The sequence below is a fragment of the Curcuma longa genome, unplaced genomic scaffold (genome assembly GCF_044706935.1).
Source record: "Curcuma longa cultivar G26 ecotype Majalengka, Jawa Barat unplaced genomic scaffold, ITB_CL_G26_1.1 contig_17595, whole genome shotgun sequence".
NCBI lineage: Eukaryota > Viridiplantae > Streptophyta > Magnoliopsida > Zingiberales > Zingiberaceae > Curcuma > Curcuma longa.
Window position 1 is genome coordinate 14,728 of NW_027430624.1, and position 25,980 is coordinate 40,707.

Genomic DNA, 25,980 nt, shown 5'->3' on the forward strand with positions numbered 1-25,980 from the left:
GAAAGAACAGAACCATCCTTGACATAGCAAGGAGCATGCTTAAAAGCAAGAGACTAGCAAAGGAATTTTGGGCAGAAGTGGTTGCATGTGCAGTATACTTAGCCAATCAGTCGCCAATAAGGAGTGTGTGGGGCAAGACACCACAAGAAGCATGGAGCGGAAGAAAGCCTAGGATCTCTCATCTAAAAGTTTTTGGGAGTATAGCCCATTTTCATGTGCTTGACGAATCAAGAAGCAAGTTAGATGATAAAAACAAGAAGTTCATCTTTATTGGCTACGATACCAACTCAAAATGGTATAAGTTATACAATCCAGATACTGGGAAAACAATCATCAGTTGTGATGTCATATTTGATGAAGTAGAAGAATAGAATTGGGAATCTCAAAATGAAGACTATAACTTCTTCCTATACCTTGAAGAAAAAGATAAAGAGCAACCAAGGATGGAGCAAACAAAAGAGGAGCATATTACTCCACCAGTAACACCAACTTCAAGTACTGGAGGAAATTCATCTGCATCAAGTGAAAGAGTACAACGCTTCAGAAGCTTACAGGACATTTATGAGGTAACTGGGAATCAAGATAATCTTACTCTATTTTATCTCTTTGTCGATTGCGAGCCTATGGATTTTCAAGAAACTATAAAGAGCAAAAAGTGAAAAGATGTAATGGATGAAGAAATCAAGGCGATTGAGAAGAATGACACATAGGAGATAACTTCACTTCCGGAAGGACACGAGACAATTGGCATGAAGTGGGTGTATAAAATAAAGAAAAATGTCAAAGGAGAAGTTGAAAGATACAAAACAAAATTGGTGGCAAAAGACTATAGTCAAAAAGTTGGCATTGACTATAATGAGGTACTTGCTCTCGTTGCTCGATTAGAAACTATTAGACTAGTCATCTCTTTAGCAGCTCAAAATAAGTGGAGAATATATCAAATGAATGTAAAATCTACTTTCTTAAATGGAATTCTGGAAGAAGAAGTCTATATTCAGCAATCATCAGGTTATGAAGTTGAAGGACAAGAAGACAAAGTTCTTAAATTGAAGAAGACTCTCTACGGGCTAAAGCAAGCACCAAGGGCATGGAATAGTCGGATAGATAGGTACTTGCAAGAGAAAGGCTTCATCAAATGTCCTTATGAGCATGCACTTTATATTCAGAATAAAGATAAAGATATTCTGATCATATGCTTATATGTTGATAACTTGATCTTCACTGGAAGCAATCCAAGTATGTTAGGAAAAATTCAAAGAAACAATGACTAAGGAATTTGAGATGATAGATATTGGGCTCATGGCATATTATCTGGGCATCGAAGTAAATCAAAGGAAAGACAGAATCTTCATCTCTCAAGAAGGTTATACGGAAGAGATACTAAAGAAGTTCAAGATGGATAACAGCAAACCTATAAACACCCCAATAGAATGTGGAGTCAAACTGTCAAAGCATGATGAAGGAGAAAGTGTTGACCCAATATTTTTCAAGAGCTTGGTTGGAAGCTTACGATACTTGACATGCACACGGCCTGATATTCTTTATGTTGTTGGACTTGTTAGCCGCTACATGGAGGCTCCAACTATCACCCATTTTAAAATCGCTAAGAGAATTTTACGCTATATCAAAGGTACGTCAGATTTTGGATTGCTTTATTCATTATCTAATAATTTTAAGCTTGAAGGATCTAGCGACAATGATTGGGGTGGAGATATGGATGATAGAAAAAGTACTACTGGATTTGTGTTTTATATGGGAGATACAACATTCACTTGGATGCCAAAGAAATAATTTATTATTACACTTTCTACTTGAGAAGCGGAGTACGTGGCTGCGACGTCATGTATTTGTCATACTATTTGGCTCAGAAATTTATTAAAGGAGCTAAATTTATCACAAGAAGACGCAACCAAAATTTGAGTTGACAACATGTCTACAATAACACTAGTAAAAAATCTAGTCTTCCATGATAGAAGTAAGAATATCGATATGCGCTATCACTATATCAAAGAATGCATCATAAGAAAAGATGTGCAAGTGGAATACACAAAGTCGCAAGATCAAGTTGTCGATATCTTCATGAAGCTAGCCGCTTAAATTTGAAGACTTTATCAAAATGCAAAGTTTGCTTGGAGTCACGAAATTAAGTTTAAGAGGGGGTGTTGAAAATTAAATTTAATTTAATTTTGTGTTAATGTGGCATGTTGGGTTAGTGTAGTGATGAGGTGGCAAGTAGTGGTGGTCATATTGCAATAATGGAGTGAGTGAGATAAAATAATAGAGTTAGTGGATTTACATGAGTTGTGTTATGTAGGCTATAAATATGTCATTTGTTTGTAAAGAATGCAAATAAAAATTTAGAATTTAGTGTTTCCTTGTTGTTTCTCTTCCACATAAGTGAAATATTTCTTCCACAAATCTCTTTTATTTTTCTAACACAGCAGAACAGCGCCGCAGCACATGGGGAGGAAAAGAGTGTAGTGATGGAAAGTTTTAATAACAAAATTTAATTTTATAATCTCAATCAACTCCTAATTTAATTTAGATAGTCCAAATGACTCTACAGTCCAAATAGACTTTTTAAAATTCAAATTGAATTCCCCATTAAAATCTATAATAAAATCTGTTTTCAATTTCAAAAATTCTAATAAAATCACATATATATTTTTATATTTATTATTAATGATTTAATATTTTCATTCATATTAAAAGTCTAAATTTATTAATTCGATTAATATTTTTTAAAATATAAATATAAATATATTGATCATATATATATATATATATTTATTATAGAAAAAATTAAAAAAAATCTTGAGGGAAAGAGAAAAGAAAAAAAATGGAGAAAAAAACTCATGCACGTGGGACATGGTCTCGAGCGGGGTCGCATGGCATGGGTTGCCATTTGCTGCCATGTAAGACCTAATTGTGAGTTAGGTTAGAGAAACCCAACTCTACATGGAGAGCCAGTTGGAAGGGAAGAAATTGCTTTCCGCTTGGATGAATAAAAAAATAATAAAAAATTCATCCACAGATGGATTCATAAATTTATCTGCTCATTTAGTAAATAAAAAAAAAGAAAAATAATTCATTTTTGTATGAAGCAAATAGGGAAAAGTTTTTAATCATAAATTTTTTTCCACAATTTTTATTTCGTCCGGTTTACTCTCAAGTAAACAGAGCCTTGGAGTTAAAAGACGAGGAACATATTTTAGAAATTAAGTGACCTTTTCGTAAAACTCAAAGTTGATAAATTTTTTTTAGTATAAAAGTATTTTATATGAAATATTTTTCTCTAAATTGAATTAAGAATAAAAATAATTAATATAGCATAAGAATATTTTCCCAACTCTAAGTTTTTTTAAAGAGTTAAGCGCGCTTAATTTTTATCATTTTTTTTATTTTAATAAATAAATTAAATAAAATTTAAATATTTTCTTCATAAAAAATAAAACTAAAAATCGTATCGGGATCGATCATCCAAGTCTTAGTAAGATCTTAATCCTACTTAGAACCAATTTTGGATTAGGATCGATTGATCGACATCATATCTAAATTGTACAATCTTATTAAAATTTTTTAATTTTAATTCAATATTTAATAGGAGGATTAAATTGATCGTTACTAAATTAATTTAATATTTAATTAAAATTTATTTTAAAATAAAAATAAAATAAATTAATAATAATAATATTTATAATGATAATAAATTGATAGTATATATAATAAATAAATATAATTTATTTATAATTTTTAAAATTTGAAATAAATTTATACTTATTAAAATAATTTAATTAAGATTTTAAAAAATTTATTTAAATTCTTTTATTTAAGTGAGCAATTGATTTGAATTAATTAAAAATCTAAAGCCTTTGACTCTGTAGTTGTTGTTTGGAATTTGGATGATATGAGAAAAAGTTTATTAACAAAAGAGAAAAGAGAGGATGAGAGGAGGTAAAGTATTTATGTTTCTCTTATTTATATTATCTTATTTGAAAAAAAAAGAAAGGAAATAAAAATTAAATATATAAAATTATAAAAATATTTTTGTAGATAAAAGACGGATATGAAATTGTAAAATTCTATCAATATTATATGTAAAGTTGAAATATGAAAGGTCATAAAATAGATAACGTATATTTTTTGGATGAGTTCTCGTCTTTAAGGAAAAGAAGAAAAAGATTAGGGTTATCTATTTCTATTTTCTTAAATATTTCTATCAATATTATAAGTTGGAAAGTTTTTGACAAGATGAGAGAAAGTTTATTAATGAAAAAGTAAATAAAAGGTTGTAAAATATTTATGTTACTTTTATTTGAAAGGAATGGAAGATATTAATTTAATATGTATTATTTATTTGAGAAGGAATGAATGAGAATGAATATTAAATATATAAAATTATAAAAAATAATAATGTATGCAGAAGACGGATGTGAAATTATAAAATTCTATCAGTATTACATATAAAAGTTGAAATATAGAAGCTATCTTTATCCTTTTGAGTCTTATTTTTAAAGAAAATTTATGGTGAGCGATGACGTTGATATCATGAAATGGGGTAGCGGTTGGACGTCATAGACGATTCGATCTTGAACGCGACATTGTGTTAAGTTTTTCGATTTACCTCCTCATAAACGACGAACGACGTAAAGATAAAATATCTAAATAAATAAATAAATTTAAAAATTAATATTTTAAAATAAAAATAAAATTATAATAAAATATTTTTAATTATTTTTTAATTTATATAAATTATAAAAAATTATAATAATTCATGAGTTTATAAGGGTAAAAGTTTACCTTCTCTCCTCTTCCCTCTTTAACCACCTCCATCCCAACCCTTATTTGACCCTCCCCTCCTTCCAACAGAGCATAAATCCCCAACGCTCTTTCACCCGCGCGCTCTCGCTGTCGCCGCCGCTGCAAGCCACCGCTGCAAGCCGCCGCCCGACGCAAGCCGTTCGCAAGCTGCCGGCGCACTCTCGCGCGTCCCCTCCGCTGTCGCTCCCGCCTCCGCCGACGACGTCGCTGCTGCTCCCCTCACCAGTGCGCTCACGCTGTCGCCGCCGCCAGACGCCGGCCGACGCAAGCCGCCGGCACGCCGCCGGCGCCGCCATCTCGGGAACTTTCGCGCGTCCCCTCCTCTGTCGCTGACCGCCGCCGCTGACGACGACGCTATCCTAGCTTCTGATGCCGGAGATTCTAAACCGTCTGTATAATCGTTTGCAATCGCTTGGCTTCTCCTCATAAACAATCAAACCCTCTCTTCCATCCGGGCTCGTTTTGTTTCTCTCTTACGCCGCATCTCGTTGGCATCGAGAACGAATGGATTCGGCCTCTTCCTCTTCCAAATGCTCCGAATGCCCTAAGCGACAGAACGACAATGGTTGTAACTCTGCCGCACAATACTTCGACGTCTATGGCTCTAAAGTACGCTTCTCTTCTCTTCTTCTACTTCCTTTTCCATCTTCCAACGCGGAGCCTCTTTCAAAATTTTTTGGCTTGATATGAGCTGATAGGCTGCTTTTACTTTTGTTTGAACAAAAAGACCGACGTGTGGTTTTGATATGGGTCGATTGACTCATTTTGCTTTTCCAGATTGTGTGAACAACAACAACAACAAAAAAAAAGGACTAATCAACTACTCCGTAGTAACTTATGGAAAATGAGGCATCTTTTTTGATGCACAGTATAAACTTTAGGATGGGATAGCCTATGTATGAAGTGAAGAATTTCGATCACATTTAGATTACTACAATGCGTACCCAATTACTGGATTGGTCTATTCCTTTCAGCTCTGTTTTTCTGCGGTTTCAATTTTTTTTCTTCATGTTCATCTGTATATGATTTTGAATTCAATGACAAGATTAAGAAAATATTTTAAGGAAACTAGACCTGGAAGCTAATGGTGATTTTGGGTGACTTTACCCTTTGTTTACTTCAGTAATATTCACTTTTTGTTTGATTTTCTTTTTTCTTGGTAAGGTTGATTGATTTGCTTCTCTCTCCTAACGTGTTTAGTTGATTTGGGAACTCTTGGTGTAACTTTTTAAGATTTGGCTTGATGTTGTACACCTATTGTGTGACATTATCTAGCAATCTTAGATTCACTGAACTAGGCGATAGCTCAAACTAGGGCGGGCAGAAGGTAGCTCTTAATCCCTACATGGTTAGTTCATGACATGGTGACATGCTTAGAATAGATGGGACATTCCACCTAGTGGTTGGCTAGCTATTTGGGATTGAGATGTGTCATCAATGTTGACATAGGTTCGATGGTACAGATCCAAAACTAGCATGCCTTGACTTGCCTTTAGCCATTTTGGATGAAACTGGTCGAGACAAAGAAATTATCTTATGTGGGAAAACTTTCTTCTCATGATTCATTATTCAATATTGTCTGGAAGTCAATTATTGGAGAAGATGAAACACAACAAAAGAGAGGTGAGGGATATAAAAAAAATGAACTGTTCTTAGCAGCAGAGGGGAGGAGTGATGTCAGTGTTGAAGAAATCAATGGGCATCTATATCATGAATTTGTTTTAGTTTTCATTGTGTCAGCCCAAGTTCAACTCCTAATGATTAACTATGATACACTTATGTATCATAGTTTTGTGGAGAAACTTATTAATATACTTAATGTCATGAGAGCATTACTTAATTTGGATTATGAAAAATTATGTGGTTGGTGTTGCTAGGATATATAAGAGCCAATGCTTCCATCAATGCATGACACTCATTTTGATATTGTAAGGTAAAGTCATTACTATGATATTTTTGGTGCAACTTGGTATAACATTTTAATTCAAGTGACTTTCCTATTGCTATAGGCCTTTACTGGAGGTAAACAAACTAAGTGGATAAGGATTATAGAATTGAAATTTATTTAAGTTGATCTTGACACTGTTTGAAGCAAGCCAAGTGTTGGCACATTGTATCATAATTGTATCATTTCCATTTGACTGAAATTCCTGCAAAGAACTATGTAATACTTAAACCTTGCTTGAATCAATTACTTTTGTTTGAGCTATGAATTCTAGTGTCGAAGTCTTTGTGAAAAGATTGTCTCCTCATTGTTGTGTTTTTAAGTAAACTTGTTTTGTTCATATGCTTGAACAAGACAAATCTAATTGTTGGAATGTTCTATTCTTTCTACATATTACTTTGATTCTGCTTGTTTGTTTAGCTCTTTCAGGTTGCTTCAAGCCTTCTACATTGCAACATAAGTCATCAGAATCTACTGGGTCATCCTTGCTACATTCTTTCTCTACTTCTTACTGTTTGATCTTTTATTCCATTTGACTTTGCCAAGTCTTGCACTTGAGAGTTTGATGATTTGCACGATGAGATCTTCATAATTATCTCAAGCAATCAACCATGCATGTCTCTTGTAATACATTTCCCATATTGAGGAGTATAATGTGGTGAAAGGTTTCAAAAAACATATGTAGGTGGTATGTAATCGATTCACTGCATAGGGCAAATGTTGTATGCACAAACACATGGTGTTGATACTAAAATTATTAGAAATATTTATATTGGTAAAATTGACTAATGAACATACATTCAAATAATACATACTTCAACATAGACAAAAATGTGTGAACCACACAATGTAAAACACACGAAATGTAACAATTTACATTAATCAACAATGTATAACAGATTATGTATTTAAACTTTAGTAATATGCATATAATTATTATCTAAAATGCTCACCACTTGTAAAGCAAGTGATTAACCTACAAGTCACAAGCTACTAAATAGGGTGTAATTTAAGGTTTGTAAGTCATTTTGGTCCATCTAAATTAATTTAAATGAACCAATATATTTTTTTCTTTTTCTTTTCACTGCACATGCCTAGTTGAGAAGTTGCTGTTTAACTATGCATTGATATTTTTGTTTTAAATTTCTTATTGCTGGCATCAAGTTATGGAGTGGGAGTCCAGTATAAGTCAAGCATTTATATCTTTATTATCTAGATGCTGACAACTTTTGCTCATAAAGTTGCTTTCTCAAATTTCAGTTCACATCCTTTATACTGTCCTCTTGCAGGGAAAAGCAGATGTTATATATAAAGCTACTCCAGCTGATTCAACATTAACTCTTCAGGTTAATGCCTACAATTTTTTGTATATGAAACTTCATACTTTGTCAAATCTGACTTCCTCTGGTGATGCAGGATATTCAAGGACTTGTAACTTGGGTCATTGGGGATGGTCTCATGCCATCTTGGGTTTTTGTAAAAGTATGAGTGCTCTATCCTTTTCCTTCTTTTTGTATCTGAAGACAAGTTATGTCCTATAATTTTTGGAATTGCAGGACTCGTAATTTTTGTTATGTATTTAGCTTGAATTGGTATAGGCTATACTTGTGTATATTATTTGCAGTTTCTTGTGTATTTGTATCATTTTGGCTTTTCAATGGGGTTATCTTAACAAAAAATTCCATGTTCCATTATGCGTGCTGGTTCACATTTAGAGGCTGGTATTGCACAAACTCTTGGTGAGAACTGGTATCATTTGGACCATCAAGGAGATTGGCTGGTAGTGGCAGTTCCAGTGAGCAAAGGAGAAGGCATGGTGTCTGTAGGAATGCGGTTTTCTTCTCTTTGTTTCTCTCATTGTTCTGCTCCTTTTCATTAGCACTGAAGTTTCTCCAATGGCCAGACAATCAATCTGTGCTATATCTATATGGCTATACCAGGTGGTTATCTTACAATCTGGTGCTATATCTATATGCATATAATGAGAATGAAACCTTGATTGTCACCAATGACTCATGAAATACTTGGGCTCCATTTCTTCCTAGTAACCTTACTGCCTCCCTGTTCTGTCTCCTCTAACATGCTGTTGTTGCCTCCTCCCTTGCTTTTGGATCCTCCTATCCTGATTGGTACAAATATACAAGTACTAGACCAGCCTGAGGTAACTGTACTGACTAGAAAACTACCACTTTTTGAATATCATTTGATACCTTGAACCCTCTACATGCATTTTTGGTCGAAGATCTCTTTTATTATATGTGAACTAAATTATTCCCTATAAGATGACCTGACAATTAGTTCTAGTATTTTATAGCCTTTTCTGGTTAATAAAGGAATGATAAATATTTCTTTTGATTAAATTCTTATTGAGTGGAGTCTAGCATTAAATTCTTTCACTATTCTGCTCAGTGCTTGTTTTCTGATTGATTTTTTTGAGTAAAACGGGACCTATGTCCATGTTCTCACCAGTCTCTAATCAATGTCTCTTTTATCAGAACAAGCCACTTATAAGGAAAGTCATTCTTCTCCACATTCCAGGCCTAGATGCAGCTTTGTACATGTCACACTCTGGCCTACTTTCTGCTCTAAAGAAATGTTGTGGTACGCCTAAGCCAGCATTAGCTTTAAGGTTTGTGGTCGAATATTTAATCAAGCCATTAGCCGCAGACAATTTCTCTTCACAAAATCAAGATATTATTTACTGTTTTAAATTGCTGAAATTTCAACTATGATTCAAATGGTCATCTCTGATTTTGATACTCAAATCCAACCTCAATAGTTTAACCACATCTATTTGAATAGCTTTTATGTTAATTAAGTTTACCTTGTTTAGATGCCAATTTTACTTGGATGAGTTGGAAACTATTGATGCCCTCCTAACATGCAAAGTGAAAAGAAAGCGCGGGGAAGTTGATCCAAGACCCATGCCACCCATTCAAGCTATTAGACAAGGCAAGTACTAATTCTCAATGTGATATGATGCATATTTTGTTTGTTCTCCATCCGAATTGATAAATTAATGATGTGCTCATCTTGCTTCCCATTTTTCCTTTATAACTTATTTCAACTACATCAAATCTTGGATATTGTTATGCCTTCTACCAAGTAGCTAGGTTCCTGTGCTTGAAACCCACCTTCAAAGAAATGGGGGCTTGTTTCCGCACGGATATATTCAAAATATGTGCTCATGATGTTTGTAAGGGTGGATTGTGCTTCAGATCATTAGAATGAGGTGTTAGAAATATTTGCTTCTGTCAGAGTTTAAAAAGTATGAAAGGCTTAAGATCAATGGGGCATGCAACTTTGCGCTTGGCTGATAGAGTAGTGTGGACTTATTAAAGTTGCTGTTAGTTTGTATGTGATTACAATGATAATTCTATTTGGGTTAGACTTGCTGGAGGATTTATGGTTTTCTAATTACTTTTTTTGTGGTTAATTCGGTCAAATATGCTAGGCTATACTATGAATGATTTATTTACTTCAGCAATCCCTTTAGCATTATGAATTCTTTATTTTTCTCTCACTAGAGGGAGAAATTTCATCGACAAATTAATTCTATCACCGTTTTACTTCAGTTGATGACTGATATATTATATGTTAAGGCATGACTGGTGCAGTGGTACATGTCACATACTACATAGGCCTCTCATGCATTATCAACAAGAAAGCTTCTTGATGGAACAGGAACGAGGGAGAAATAAAATTAAAGGAGATAAAATCACAATTGAAATTATTACGTATGCCTGCTCCCCTTTATTCATTTCCTTTGTCATTGAACAACTCAGGCCTCAATTGCTGTTTTTTTGTCTTGTCCATGCTCTTATCCTAAGATGTGCATGCTAGTTAGTCACTATGCAGGATGGAAGTGTTGATTGGCTTTGAAGTGATATGGCATTTTAGCAATAGGGGATTTATTTGAGTGACATCAAACCAATTTTCAATATCCACTTTAATTATCCATCTCACCTTGATGCAGAGCTCTTATCATGAATGGTCATTGTTAACTCCAATTTTTTGTATTTACCGCATGACATATCTTCTTTATTAAGATTTTGTTTTGGCTGGTTTTAAAGGAATATCCTTTGTCCATTGAACTATAAGAGGGATAAAAAAAATTACTTGGTTTACTTAAGGTTAATGTTTAGTTTTTGTCTATATGGTACTTGATTTACTTAACAATTTTATTTGGTTTCTAATATATTCTACATACTCTATTATGGGTGCATATATTAGATATTCTTAATTTTGTAAGTTTCATTTTAGCAAGATTAATAATCTAGCATGGATATGATAGAAGAAATTAGAATAGGTGTACCAGAGAAAACATTAATTAATGCAATAAAAAATGATTTAATTGAATACCCTTGTGTTAGGGGTGTAATCGAACCGAACTGAGCCAAACAATAAGAGGCTCGAGCTCGAGCTCGGTTCATTTTTTCTAAGCTCGAGTTCGGCTCGAGTTCGATTCGAGCTTTAATTCTTAAACTCGAGCTCGGCTTGTAATGAAATTAAATAGTTCGCGAACGGCTCGAGCTCGGTTCGAAAAATGCTCGTTTAAAGTTAAACGAGTTTAGTTCGAGCTCGGTTCGAAAATAACTTGTTTAAAAGTTAAATGAGCTTAGTTCGAACTTGGCTCATTAATATATAATATTTATAATTCATGTAAGATATATATATATATATATATATATTCGTGAGTCTCTTAACAAACACGTTTGTGAGCCTTTAAACGAACATGTTCGTCGTGGGCCTTTAAACGAACATGTTCGCGAGCTCACGAACCAAATACTGTTAAGCTCGAGCTCGGCTCGATAATATTTTCGAGCTCGAAATCAAGCTCGAGCTCGGCTCGTTAACTTAATTGAACGAACTCAAATGAACTTTTTTTGAACCAAGACTCGAATAGCTCATGAGCAGCTTGGCTCGTTTACACCCCTACCTTGTGTATAGCTCAATGGATGAAAAGATTGTACAGAGACCTAATCAAGGAGAAGATCCATGTAGTCAATCTCAAATAGTTGTGACAAACATAACTTGTTGACCATGTTGATAATGATAATATGGATATGACCAGATCACGAAGTTGAAATTGATCACTCCATGAGAACAAGGAACCTAGTCCTTGTTGACGCTGGTGATTTGCCAGTGCCAACACAAAACCAGCTGTATGGGATGAGATTTTCCTAGTATCATCTGCTACTGATCTGTACAATGAAAGATATCAAAGCCGCTGAACAGTTGGATATGTTAAAGAAGAGGAGGATGCACTTATTGATGAAAAAACTCAAAGAAGAAGAGGCACATATCAATCAGCCAAGGGGAATGGAGGTGGTGACATCTCTCATCATAGGAAGATGAAGAAGAGTGCGGATGTAGTTGCACCAATACTTGGAAAAGAGGAGAAGGTGGCGTCAATTGGGGAAGGAGCATGCGGTGTTGCTCATCACATGAAAACAAAGATTTTCTAGTTGGATGTCTCAGGAAGAGTTAGGAACTATAAGGGGGGTGGGGGATTAATTAATACAAAGTTGTAAACTTAATTTCATTAACTACAATATATATTGAGGTCGGCTCTATGGATTCTTTTATGTCATTGGGCTCGATCTCCTATTATACCCTCATCTATATTTAAATGAATTTTTATCCGGATTAATTTGATTAATTGTTGCTAACCAAATATTCTTTGGTCTCTCTTCCTCGATTAATGTATATATTTGTCGTATGATTGAAGCAATTCAACGCTTCCAAATTCATTTCGGTGTGCTTCGTTCCTGTCGGAGGCCAATACTCCAGGATGTAACAAAACATTAAATCCGGATAGTTGTAAATCGGTGAGCAAAGGTTCTTCCATTGCTGGACCAAACGGGTAGTTTCATCTCTTAAGCTAGAGTGAACTGAATTAGCTAATATGCTTAAAAGCTGTTTTCAACAGCTGTTTATTTTCATGCCAACTAAGTATTTGAAGCTCTCAAACAAGCAACTGTAATATGCTTCCATCCGTCTTGCTTGATAACATATTTTCATCTCGGTAATTTTTAATGTTAGCATTATATACTTCTCTTTAAATTTCATTTTGTCCATAATTGACAACACCCAACACCATTATCATTCTTATATCCTTATCCTCTTGCCACATCTTCCTACCTCAAATATTTCTAACAAAACTTAGTAGCTTTCTCTATGGTCATCTTCCTTCCAATTATGGCCTTCCATTTCATGGCTAACTTGAGGAATAGACATACATCATTTTGTTAAAATAAATTTTTAAATACTTTTGTTGATTGTATAATTGAAATCAGGAATCATTAGAGTTATACTCAGATGGACCCTTGCATGCTGATTCACTAAATCTTAGATTAATATTTAGCGTAGTTTTTGAATTACTTATTATTAAAAGCATGGACACTAATCGTGGGTTCAGGGAATCTAGATTTTCTGTGCTTTTGTTCATTTAGATATTTTCAGTAACACTTTTCATTGACAACTATAATTCCACTCCATATTATATGACAAATTAATCATCTAATGAGCAAATTATATTTTATTTCTTTTCCAAAAATATATTTGTATGTATTTTCATATTGTATCATACTATCATTGTCTTTTAATTGCCGTATATGTTATGTTGTTTAACTATATTTCTTTAATTTGTTTTAAATAAATTAATCATTTCATAATCAAAACTTGTGTTATTTATAGAGAGAATTTTACTTGTCCTCCATTTCTTTACTTTTAGTAAAATATTCGTGAAGGTTCACTATAAATAGAAATATTGACTTGCTACTTTAGAGCTCAAAGGATTTAAGTATTGTGGGGAGATGTAATAGGAATTTATAAAATTGGAAGATCAAGTTATGAATATGAAAATTTTGGGCAAAGTTTACAGATTTAATGTTTAATAATGTTGGAATCATAAAAATATTTTAAAGAATGATATAATTTAAGGATTAAATAATTTTCTTGTTTGTACCCAATGCATGGATTATCAACTTATTCTCTTCAATTTCTCGTATGTCAGTTCATTTTGTCTACACCTCTGTGTGTTCCATTTACAAAATTCCTGCTGGTCACAAATATTCATAATAGATGTGCATGCACATCATTGTGCATTAGAAGTATGAACTCTATGACTCAAGTTTAAGCTGTAAACTATACTTGAGCACTTGGGTTTGATTATTTTCAGGGTTTGGCAATTTGGTTTGGTCTCAACGATATCAAATGATTTAAGTTTATTCCTCTATCCTAACTGGAAGTTGATTGTAACACATTCTATAATATAGCCTCATTTAAGCAAGGATCTGATTTGTTCTCCAGCATATCTTTGAGTAATTTGGTGGAAGAATGCACTAAGCGTCCTTGTCTACGGGTGATATTATTATCAGCATACTTTGTGACATGGAATGCCCAGATGCCATTCAACATGATACTTTCTTAGTACAAACTTCCCTATTGTGAAATGGTGCACTCCTACCACATTCGTGACCACTGCTGTTGTTGAATGTTTATCTTCCATCAACCAATTCCTGTGTATTTTTGCAATCACCTTACAAACAGAATCTTTCCTTTTCCTTAAATAGATCATCCATTTCTTTTCTCATTTATTTTCTAAATACTTAATGCCTATGGTAAATACTAATTTGTTCTTCTTTGGTCTTGCACATCGTTGCATCTGATTGTCTCTGTATATGTGAGTCATCTGTAATTCTGTTATGTTCTTACAAGTTATCCTGTTTTGGTCAGGGAACAATTTTATTCTGGCAAACATAAAGGATCTGCCTTTTCCTATCCACTATTATACTCTTTCTAAAAAGCAACTTGAGGAGAATGGATATTTCTTAAATCTTCCTGGTAGGCATTTTTTATGTGTATTTTAGTGCTTATATTGCTATTTAACGAAAATCTTATGATGCAGGTGTTATCACTACACTTCCATCTCCTTCAGGTTCTCCATTGCATGAAATTCTTGCACTTGACTGTGAGATGGTAACAAACAAATTTGGGAGTTTAATTTAATTGTTAAATTCTAGATTTTGCTACTATTGGGGTTTTATTTTGGAGATGGAAAATTGGGATTCAGTTGTATTCTTTTTTCAGATTTCCATTCATGAAATTTTTTGGATTTGGAATTGCATTTTTAAGCTTCTTCAGATGATGTGTTTTATTTTGTAGGCAATTTTACCCTATGGAAAACTAGTTTGTGTAGAGATTTTATAAGAAAGCTTTGTGCAAAATACAAATCCATTATAACTTCTATGGACACTCTAAATTTGATGAATTCCACATTATGAAATGTTCTGAGATCAATTTGAAGAGAATTTGGCCTATGTTAAAAATTTTCTTGTTCATTGAAATTGGATACGACCATATGACTAAAGATTATTGTTCTCTTATGCTAACTTCATGTACTTTGTTCTCGTAATATTAATTTTTGGTTCTAAGATTCAGTGGAAACAGTGTAGATCCAGGTGCAATCATAACCATTCCTTTTGCTAGGAATATACTTCAATGCATAAGATAGTAACCTTACAGAGCTGATCTATCATGTGTATCCAAGGGGGATTCTACTGCACTTGTAATTTGTTTTTTCATGTTTGAGATTGCAGCCACTTAGATATGTAAGAAACATAGAAAAAGGAATAGTAGGTTTATATAGCCAACAGGTTAGCTAGGTATATATGATTGGAAACTGCACTTGCCATGGGCCATGTATGTAAAGCAAGGTTTAAAGCATTGTCTCGAGCAAGGGTATATTGGTTCTCAACTAAAAGAATACTATTTCGATGTTGTGCCCAACACATGGAGCTAAGGGTCATGAGTTAGGAGGGGAAATTCAAGTTGTCTTGATTTGATGTCCCTTCTTGTCAAGGAGAAAAAAAAAACTAGTAAGTTTGTTCTTGTTACGCCTGACATTGCATTGCTAGATTTGGAGAAGCTTCACAAGTTGAAAACTGCCATGTACTTGCCTCACCTTGATTACTTGCACTAGAGGAAGCCTCACTCTATGGTTGAGAGTCAATTGGTCTTGTGTTCATCTATTGTGGTAGAAGTCCTTGTGAAAAGAGAGTACGATTATTGGGATAGCTCCTTCATTTGTATGAACTGACTCTTTATGGAAAAAGGGTTTAGATTTGAGGGTTGGTCTCAATCCCTTTCGTGTTCTGATTGGCCTGGAAGTCTGGAACGAGATCTTTTGTTTGTGCCAATTTGCAGAAATGATCTTTTAAACCTTGATGTGAAGTTCATAATAGTATTGTAGGCACTAGAGGTTATCAGCATAACCCCATTAATGCATAATAATAGTAGCTGATAATTTCGTTGTAAATTTACTATACCATCTTGGGCACATGGGAACTTAATGGCCTCAGAAATCCTATATAATAACTTCTTATTAGACTTGATGCAACTCTCTCTTTTATTAAAGATAGCGAGACTTAAGGCAACACTATTTGAGGAAATATTCTACTAAGTTGAATAAATATTCAAAACTGACCTTACTGTCATTCTATAGATAATTTGAATCTGTTTTTGATGGGAAATCATTGTACAGGCTTTAATGATAGCCCTATTATTTGCCAAATTATTAAATTGGTGTAGTATTGGCCCCACTAGATCCTAGAAACCTAACTAGCTGTGGGTACTTCCAGACCTTGGATATAAAATTTTCAAATCCTGTCTTACACTGTTTTTGTTTGTTGTGTAATCCATCCCCCTCACCCCCTTTTCCTTTGTATCTTTTAATTCAATATCTGTTTCTGGTATGAATGTGCATACTAGTATTTTTTTTTCTTTAAGTTTCTTATTTCAAAACTGACATTTTTGCTGTTATTGTCAGTGTGTAACAACTGAAGGGTTTGAACTCACAAGAATAACATTGGTGGATGTCGAAGGAGAGGTAGTCTAATTATTCATCTACTATTTTATTTTATCCGTCAGAAATATGTTTTGTTTTGGCCTTTGTTCAACACCTTGTGTAAGTTTAGCAATTTGCTAATTATTCAAGTAATCATTATATCATTGGAAAAATTGATATTGCTAAATTTGTTCAATTGAAGATTATTCTCTCTGTGTTTTCTTCATCCTCACTTCATCATAAAATACAGTGGAACAATAACAATTGCCGCTTTGCTGTGTTAGTTTTAACTATTTGAGGTTGGCTACATGGATCGTTTCCTTCCATTAAAATTGATGCTGGGCATATCACTACTAATATTATCTCTCAATTAATCTTTTATTTTTGATTTCTTTAGCTAGAGTTTTCCTTTGTATCCCTGAATTATAGAATCTATTTGTCATCTTCAAACTTATCCATAATCCATATCATCGTAACTTATTTCCTCTCATTTTAGTATCTATTGTAGCGAAGGATGGTTATGCCACAATCTTATAAATTTTTTCTTTGTAACCTAGGGTAAACATTTTGTTTCAGCAGTTCACTTTTACCATATTAAATATATCTTTATTAATAACTTCATTATAAGTATAGTGGAAGTTCCTTAGATTCATTATGTCTTCTCCTTAATGTTTGACTAGTTTGAGTTATCTGATAAATGCATCATTGGCTCATACATTTCTACATTATATCTACTCCCCTGAACCAATTTGCATGTCTTTTTAGCTGAGGCTTATCTACAAATGCTACTTTGGTTCTTATATAACTTAAGCTTTGATTTTCATGTCATTGGATATTGAATATCAAATGTTTTATAGTAGTTCCAGTCCTCATGTTCCCTTTGGTACGTTGGGTAGTTCTCATTTCCATTACCACACAATTCTAGATCCTCGGATTTCCATTATCATTTGATCCAATAATCCCAATAGAAATTATAGTTCATCTCATTGTTTAAAATCTCAATCCGTATGGGAGTTTTGGTTTATGATCGGAAGGATATGGTTTCGGTACCGTATCATGCCATGCCAATATGATTTTGGTATTTTTTAAATATAAAATATATTAATTAAAAATAAAAAAATTAATATAAAAATTTAAAAAATAAAAAATAAAAAAATTTAAAAAAAAGGAAAAAGAAAAAAATTACGAGATTGTGTCGCCCTCATATGGTAAATGAATAAATAAATAAAAATTTTATTATATATTTTTGAAATTAAAAGAAATAATATAATATATATATATATATATATATATATATATAAAGTTAATGGGATAGTTTTATTAGAGTTTGATTAAGCTGTTTAGATTATCCCTAATATAGCTAGGAGTTGATTGAAATTATTAACTTAAGTTTAAGTTTAATTTTTTCGCTCCTCACACCCACGCGACCTCTCGCATCTCGGCCATGGAGGTCGGCGCGGGATCATGGTGCCTCCATGATCTCGTGGCGGCCCGCGGTGTCGGTGTCGTGCAACAGGCGACGAGCGGCGGGACGAAATGATAAATTTTGTGTGTTTTGTCTAGCATGATATGAAATTTTAAATCATAATTCATCTAGACTGTTGATTCATCATATTCAACATAACTCTCCATTAGGTTGAGTGTTTAATGCTATGCCTAGGACAAAGTTTTTTTCACTGTTTGCATCTGAACATTTGATTGGGTTTTGAGAGAGTTGATTGTTTAACAAGCACTTCTTTTGCTTGAGAATTGTTTTTGTTGAGTAATATTGAATAGAAGTATGTAGGATCCAAGATCAAACATTTAATTCATTATGTCTTGTGAGTTATTTATGTTATAGTAACACTATGTGAATAACTAAACTAAAAGATGGTGGCTACTCAAGTTTCACCATGCAAAATCAAAAGTACACTAGGATGTTCTACTAATTTAGTTTTTATGCATTTTGGCACTCATGCGTCATGTACTATTTTGCTTGAGCAATTGACATTGTTCATAATTGATGGATCCATTCATAATATTTGCCTATGTTTTAACGCTGGTTAGTAACCTAACGTAACTCTCCTTTATCTGGACTTGGGATGGGCCATAGTAGAGATTATTCGCCATAGGAGGAGTTAGCAACTGACGTTGCTGCTTTTAAAAGAAAATTCACACACATCCAATACGGTACTTACATGTCCACTTGAAACGTCAATGCCCAATAGGTATGGGCTAAGTGGAGTGTCCAAGTATCAAAGCATATTTCAAGACACCTATTGTCACTCCCCAAGTAAGTAGATTGCGTTACTACATGAGCAAAATAAAGATAACAATACATTAGTACGAGAACAAATGATTTAGAATATAATTAATAAGATTGTGTAACTATTGAATTAGGAGACATTATAACATAGCACGTATCTCTACTTTATTGTGATAAATCAGCCCTCTATATTTGAAAAACCATATAAGCCAATGATTATACACTCAGTAAGAATTAAGTAAATAATATTACACATTTGGTGATTTTACTTTCAAACCTTACAATTTCATATAGAGAAACCAATAGTACTTTTTAAAATATCACGCCTTAGGGTATAATTTCCACTTACCAGGAGGTACACTTGATGACAATGTGATAATAGGAAACCAAGAGCCATATAAACATTTATTAACTTAAGATAACCAAGAAGTTCAACAAAAGTTCAACAAATTGGGGTATGTATATTTATCAATTTTTAACATAAAATCCAATAGTATCGAAAAGCATATGAATAAAAACAAAATAGTACAACAAAATAAAACAAAGTAGCAAATCGAGGATCTTGTGCAACTCTAAATACTATCTGAAGCCAACTATAACTTCAAAAGGTCACCTTTGCCTACAAAAATGGTGAACACAAATTTGCTAAGTAGGTAAATAGAAAACATGTGTATGAATTTAAGCTGAATCAGGTAAAGCACAAGTTCTTCATTTGAGTTCTTTAATATATCTCATTTTCTTATAATTATTTGTTAATATTTGAAATCACAATTATTATCATTATCTTTTATCACAAATTAAAGATAATTTTTAATTATCATTTTTGTTTAAATTTTCATGCAATAACCTATCATCAATAATATATCTCTAATAAATTAATCACCAATAAATCCACCAAAAAATTAATAACTTAAGCCAATGTCTTCAATGTAATAACATCATCTCATGTATGGGCCAAAGTCCTACTAGTGATATAGTGTTCTCGTACAAGTAGATATGACCATGAGCAACCCCTCGTAACCACAACCTTATGTGCTTCACTCAAATGTGTACTACAAATACAATATGAAAAATAGCTTTAAAAATTTAAAATAAATCTCTAATAATGATGGCATAAAAAATCTTAAAATTAACTATATTCGAAGTAGATAGATCCAATTTTAATAAATCTCTAATAATGATAATGACACAAAATTCTTAAAATCAACTATATTCGAAGTAGATAGAGCCAATTTTAATTCTACTACCTTGATATAATTTAAATTTCTAAACCAGACATCTACTACTATCGAACAACAATTTTTTTTTCTTAAACTAGACATGCCAACCTAAAAGACTAATATAATAAAATTAAATATGATATTTACCCTTTCCCTCAATCGATGAAATAAGGTAGGTGAAACACTCGAGCAAATTAGTCCTAAATAATCAACCATAAACACCATATCGTTGTAGTTAGTCTGATATAATTAGTCATTTCTCAATGTCAACCATATTCACCAATTTGAACATCTTCATTCAAGGAAATTAGGAGGTTCAGAAAAATAGGAAGGTCAACCATCACTCTTGGCTTGGCCAAAAGCAACCAGTTGGTGGCTGCAAATGTTGGGCAGCAAGAGGAGGAAAATAAAGAGAAGGAAAGGGGAAAGGAGGTTGACAATGGTTTCTAGATCCAATTTACCCCTCAGCCCCGAATGCTGGGCATGACAAAGAGGGGGAAAAGAGAGAAGCAACGACGGAGAAAGAAAATTGGGAAGGGAAGGAGGAAAAGGTCGGGCAACAATCGTTGTCATTTTCTCTTGAGTGGCGATGATGGTGATGCAACAAGAAAGAGAGGAGAGGAGAGGATTGGATGGTTGACGACACACGAGGAAGAAGAAAGAGATGGTGTGGCATCAGGTGAGGAGAGGAGAAGAAGGGAAGCATGTGGCTAACAATGTATGTGGAAGAGAGAAAGAGGCGAGAGAATATTATTCCTAACTGCTTAAAAAAATTACTCTAATTTGTTCCAAGTTGACCGAACCAGATATTCCCACGTAAAATTTGGTACTATCATAAATTGGCCAAAAGAAATCTGAATTGAGCCTAGTTCGAACCCCTATGACCCTAATCACCACACCTACCTGATGGGTTTAATCTGAATCCAATTTCATTTCGACTCAATCCCAAATTAAATTTATCCATCTGATTTTACTTATTTCATCATTAAAAAAGTTATATATATATATATATATAATTTAGGTGTGGGAAAAAATATAGGCAAAAATAATTCAATATTTAACATAAAATGATCAATTATGATATTCCACATAACTTAAATCAGCAACATAAAAGCAATATCCCAAATTCTCCACAAAATTTGATATTACAAGCTTGCTTGTTCATTTTTAAAGTTTTTTTTATTTATTTACCATATTTATTAGAGCTTTATTGATGAATATAGTTCATAAACTTTGTTCGTGAACATGTTTATGAACACTGCTCACGAACAATTCACAATCTTTGTTCATGAATATTAATAAGTTATTAACGAGCCGAACACATATGCATTCAAGATTGTTCATTTAGTTTAACAAGTTGTTTAAGCTTGTTTATTTAATTGATCTCGTGTATATTGAATGAATATAAACAATCTCTTACCGAGTCGAATACCAAGCTTGCACAACGTTTAATTCATTTATGGTTGTATAAATAATATCACATATTCCGTTTAATTAGTTAATTATTTTTTTAGGTTTAGGTTACAACCACAATTAATGTGAGTTAAATGGGACTAGAATTGTCACACTTAGCCCGAGTGGTGAAGAGAGCATATGATTCCAATAAAACTAACATATAACAAAGTAGCACCATGTTGACCAATGTATAACCACCATAGTGGGTCCAAACTTTAGCCTTCACTTTAACACTAATCAGTCAATAACATATAGGTTTTCAAGCTTAATTTCCATATAACAATTAACCAAAACAATCACATGACATTTTCACTAGATATATTATTCAATACTCTGTTAACATAATCACAAATATTAATTATACATATCATTTGAAACATGATATTGTGCTACAATATCATTCATTCATATCCTATGTCCTACTAGAGGAACACCATCTCTTCTTGATTTCTCCTCCTTCAAATACTCCTAATTTATTTTCTTTTCTCCTTTCTCTCCTTCCCATTTTGTTCCTCTTTTCCTCTCTTTTTTCTTCACAGGCTCCTTCTCTTTTTTCATTTAATTTTTTGGCAATAAACTCTTCTAAATTCTAGCAATACTTAGTATCTCCTTGTCTCCTTCAAGATTGGTATTTTCTCTAAGTTTTCACAACTCCTAATTCTCTCCCTTATATAGTAATCAAAACTTAATGCGTTATTTATTTACACCCATTAGTTTGTAAGATAGATCTTGCTCTTATCTCCTTATCCATGAAAAACCATGGGCATATATGGTCAAATACCCTGTTGTTATCTCCTTTTAGCATTGTCATGTCTTATCCATGAATTGCCATGGCCTACATGTGGTTAAATATCATGTTCTTATCCTCTACAAGTGTCATCTCATCTTATCCTCATAAAAACCGTGAGCTATGCCAAATTGGGTAAAAGAAAACCATGTTGTTATCCTTATAAGCACAACCTTAGTGGGCTTCAAGTTGGGTTCTTAATGGGTTGGGTTTATAGTTGGACATTTATTTTTTTTTTCAACTTGCATGTGTGACCCAATTGTCCCACCTAACTAAATTGGCTTGCTTGGCCTGCCCGATTGGTTTGTCGGACCCTAACCCTGCTTGGTTGACCTAAACTTCCTTGTGTATGCAACCTATTCGACCTGTTCGGCTTGCTGGCTTATTTTGTGCATCCTACCCAACCAACCAATCTTGTTTTATCGACTCGTTTGACCTACTAGACCTCCGAATTCAAATGGCCTGAACTATCGAGCCTTGATATGGCTGAATCAGTTGGCACACTAGGCCTGTTTAGACTGACTTACCCGTTGAGACCTCTTGACCCACATAGATCGTCGGACCTATCCTGCTTGCCAAGACTGATCGACCTGCAAGTTTGGTATTTATGTGTTTAGTGTTGGATTTTGAGGATGAGGCTTAGTTCTCGTGGTTTTGACCCTTGCAAGGTTGTTAGCATTTTAGAGTTGCTGGTGGGTATTGCTTCACAAGGAGACTTTGGTTGGTATATCTTGATGAGTAAGAGGGATTTGATTTCAGCCCGTTTTGGCATAATAAAAATGGTGGATGAGAGAGATGTCTCATGTATCCGGTTTTCCAGCCTCTCTATGAATGTTAGTAAGTAATAGAAAGGATAGAAAATTTTAGAAATTCATTCTCTCTATTATCTATCCACTCAATTTTCCTTCTAGGTAAACTTTCACTTACAATATTGTAAGATTCAAAATAAGTGTAAGTAATGAATAAAAGAAGATTTATGTTTATCAAAATGCTTTATGGTAGACAAAAACCACGAGCGTTATTGAATTGAACAAAAGAAAATCATATTGTTATCCTTATAGTTATATAAGCTCACTTTAATGAGTTGGGGGTTGAGTTCTTAACATGTTGGGTTCACAATGTCTAATCTCACACCTATGCTTTCCTTGAACAATCTAATGTGATAAAAGAATATGAGCTATATTATCAAAGTGTTTTATGGTAGGTTCTTTGGCTTCCATTTTTTTTTTGTGTGTATTTGGATCCATGGTGATAGGAGGTCTAATATCATGTCTCTTAAAATGGATGGATTAAGCCAACAGATTTCATCATATACCGATCCGTGAAAGACTCACTTTAGCATAGTACTTCAAATTGAAAATGTGGTGTTAAGAACTTTCATAACATAAATTTTGATTTAATCACACATGAATCCTGTGATTACAAACTATCATATTGTCATACTTATCAATTTATGCATGATACTTTTGCTCTAATTTCTTTGTCATGCCATCCTTGATTTTTGATGCTATGTTTTCTATTCTACACAGATAATAAGATGAACTGACCCAATTTTTTTTTTCTTTGCAGGTGGTGCTTGACAAACTAGTTAAACCTTTCAACAATATCCTTGATTATAATACTAGGTAGTACTTGGATGCCATTGAGTTGAAATTTATTTAGCTAAAAATGGTGTCTTGTGTCGGTTGTCCATCACCCCTAATTTGATTATTTGCATAATTATTAAAATCATAACCTTGTAATATTAGTAGCTCAGTTACCCTTTGGATCAGTACATAAATGCACACGTTTTGAAGTTGCAACTATTCCATGTAGGTCATCTCAATGCAAGAATTTGTTGATGAGATGCATATTGAGCCTTCTTGAACAAAAATGTGTGACTTTTTTAAAGTCAGACTTCTTTAAACTTTATGAATCTATATAAGTTCATCTAATTTAGCATACTTGCTCAAATAATATGATAAAGCATCTAGTTTAGACACAGCAGAAATATAATAGAAACAAATAGAGCAATGCTAACACATTTAGTTTTATGTGGTTCAGAGATACCACTCCTACTCCACAGCCTATGACGGATCCGATGTGTCACCCCTAACTAAATTTCCCCTTGATGGGGTAAATCTCTTACAATCCCAACATTAGGATCACTCTTCTCAAATACAACAAATAATAAAAGCTAATAAATACAAGAGGGATTACTAAGAGCTTGAGTTGATGCCTTCAACCTTGTTCAAGATCCTGGAACCATTGTGCATAGGTAGCACACAACAAAGATTTTTATGTATATTTCTAGCTCAAAGCTCTCCAAAATCTTTTATAGATGTTGTCCAACAACTTCATTTTTCTCGCCTTGAGTTGTCAAGAACAATTTCCAGTTGATTGAACAACAAGAGTAGTTGATATGCAGCCAACAAATAACTAGGCAGTCAATTGAAAATTATGCCCCTCAAACCGTTGTGCTCACCTCTAGTCGACTAAATTTGCTCAGAGATCACTCCTTCACTAGAATTACCTCACCGTAAGCCTACACATAAGTTTGGATCAAGCTCTAACTATATTTGTTTAGTTTTATGTGTGTAACTATATTTGTTACACACATCAACTTTGTTGATTTTGTCTAAAAGTGAAAGCCCCATACTACACATCATTTTAATCTCTTGCAACTCTTGTACTTCCAAGTCTTCAATCTCATCGATGCTCTTCATCACCCTAAAGCCCACCTTGTGTCAAACCCTTAGTCCATTGGATGCACTAGTCCCTTAAAGCTTGCTCCATCATGCTATCCTTCATGCCTCACCAAGGATTTCACATTGCATTAGGTCATTGGTCCTTCAGATGCACCAAGTTCTCTAAGCTTCTCTTTGTGTTATCCTTCTAGCCTTGTAAGGCCTTCAATCACTTAGATACTCTATGCCATTCGTCTTTGCTTACATTTGATTTCACTTCGTCCTCTGAGCCATTAAGCACAATTCAACCAATTTGACCATGCCAAGTCATCCAATGGAACAAAACAACCCGACCGTGTTGAGTCCCTGAGCTATCTGAGTTCACCTAAACACTTGATGCTCCCAAGTGTTTGCACCTTACAACTTGGGAGCACTTTCATAGAGGCAATGAATTTAGCTCTACACTCTTTCATTGGGAAGTCTTTTGCTGCTTATTTTGATAATATTCTTGCTTATAATCAAAATCCACATGATAAACACTCAATAGGATTGTTCTATTAACCTTAAGAAAAGAAAATCTCTATGAATCTTGAAAAGTGTTCTTTAGAATGACTCATTTAGTTTCCCTTGGCTTTGTACTAACTATTTTAGGAGTAGTGGTGTACGATGAAAAAGTTAAGGATATCTAATAATGACCCGGCTGAAAGAATCTAAATAAAGCACAAAGTTTTTATTATTTATTTTCATTAATAATGACTCTTGCAACTTCATTAACAGATTTCCAATTGAAAAGAATCCTGATATGCACTTCTCTGCAGTGAAAAACTTCCAACTATATTAAGGAGAAGCTGTTCACTTGCACCATTTTTTTTTCACTTTTAAATTTCAAGAAGACTTTTAAAGTTGGTTGTGATTGCATAAGTCATAATATTTAGTAATATGCAGTTTATGTTGCTTATTCTATGGTTTTATATCCTGTACTTATTTTCTT

At 33.5% G+C, this 25,980-nt stretch overlaps 1 protein-coding gene across 5 annotated transcripts in view; it reads left to right on the forward strand.

Annotated features, from left to right (window-relative positions):
- The first annotated feature begins 4,892 nt into the window (after positions 1–4,892).
- Positions 4,893–25,980, forward strand: part of LOC141816650 (small RNA degrading nuclease 5) — a 29,004-nt gene continuing 7,916 nt past the window's right edge. For all 5 annotated transcript variants that reach the window (XM_074704392.1, XM_074704393.1, XM_074704391.1 and 2 more), the window contains exons 1-9: positions 4,893–5,430; positions 8,056–8,112; positions 8,183–8,248; positions 9,262–9,395; positions 9,600–9,718; positions 14,507–14,614; positions 14,679–14,749; positions 16,599–16,658; positions 23,893–23,948. In XM_074704392.1, coding sequence (XP_074560493.1) covers positions 5,326–5,430; positions 8,056–8,112; positions 8,183–8,248; positions 9,262–9,395; positions 9,600–9,718; positions 14,507–14,614; positions 14,679–14,749; positions 16,599–16,658; positions 23,893–23,948 — 776 coding nt within the window. In that variant the 5' untranslated portion in view covers positions 4,893–5,325. The remainder of the gene's footprint in view (positions 5,431–8,055; positions 8,113–8,182; positions 8,249–9,261; positions 9,396–9,599; positions 9,719–14,506; positions 14,615–14,678; positions 14,750–16,598; positions 16,659–23,892; positions 23,949–25,980) is intronic.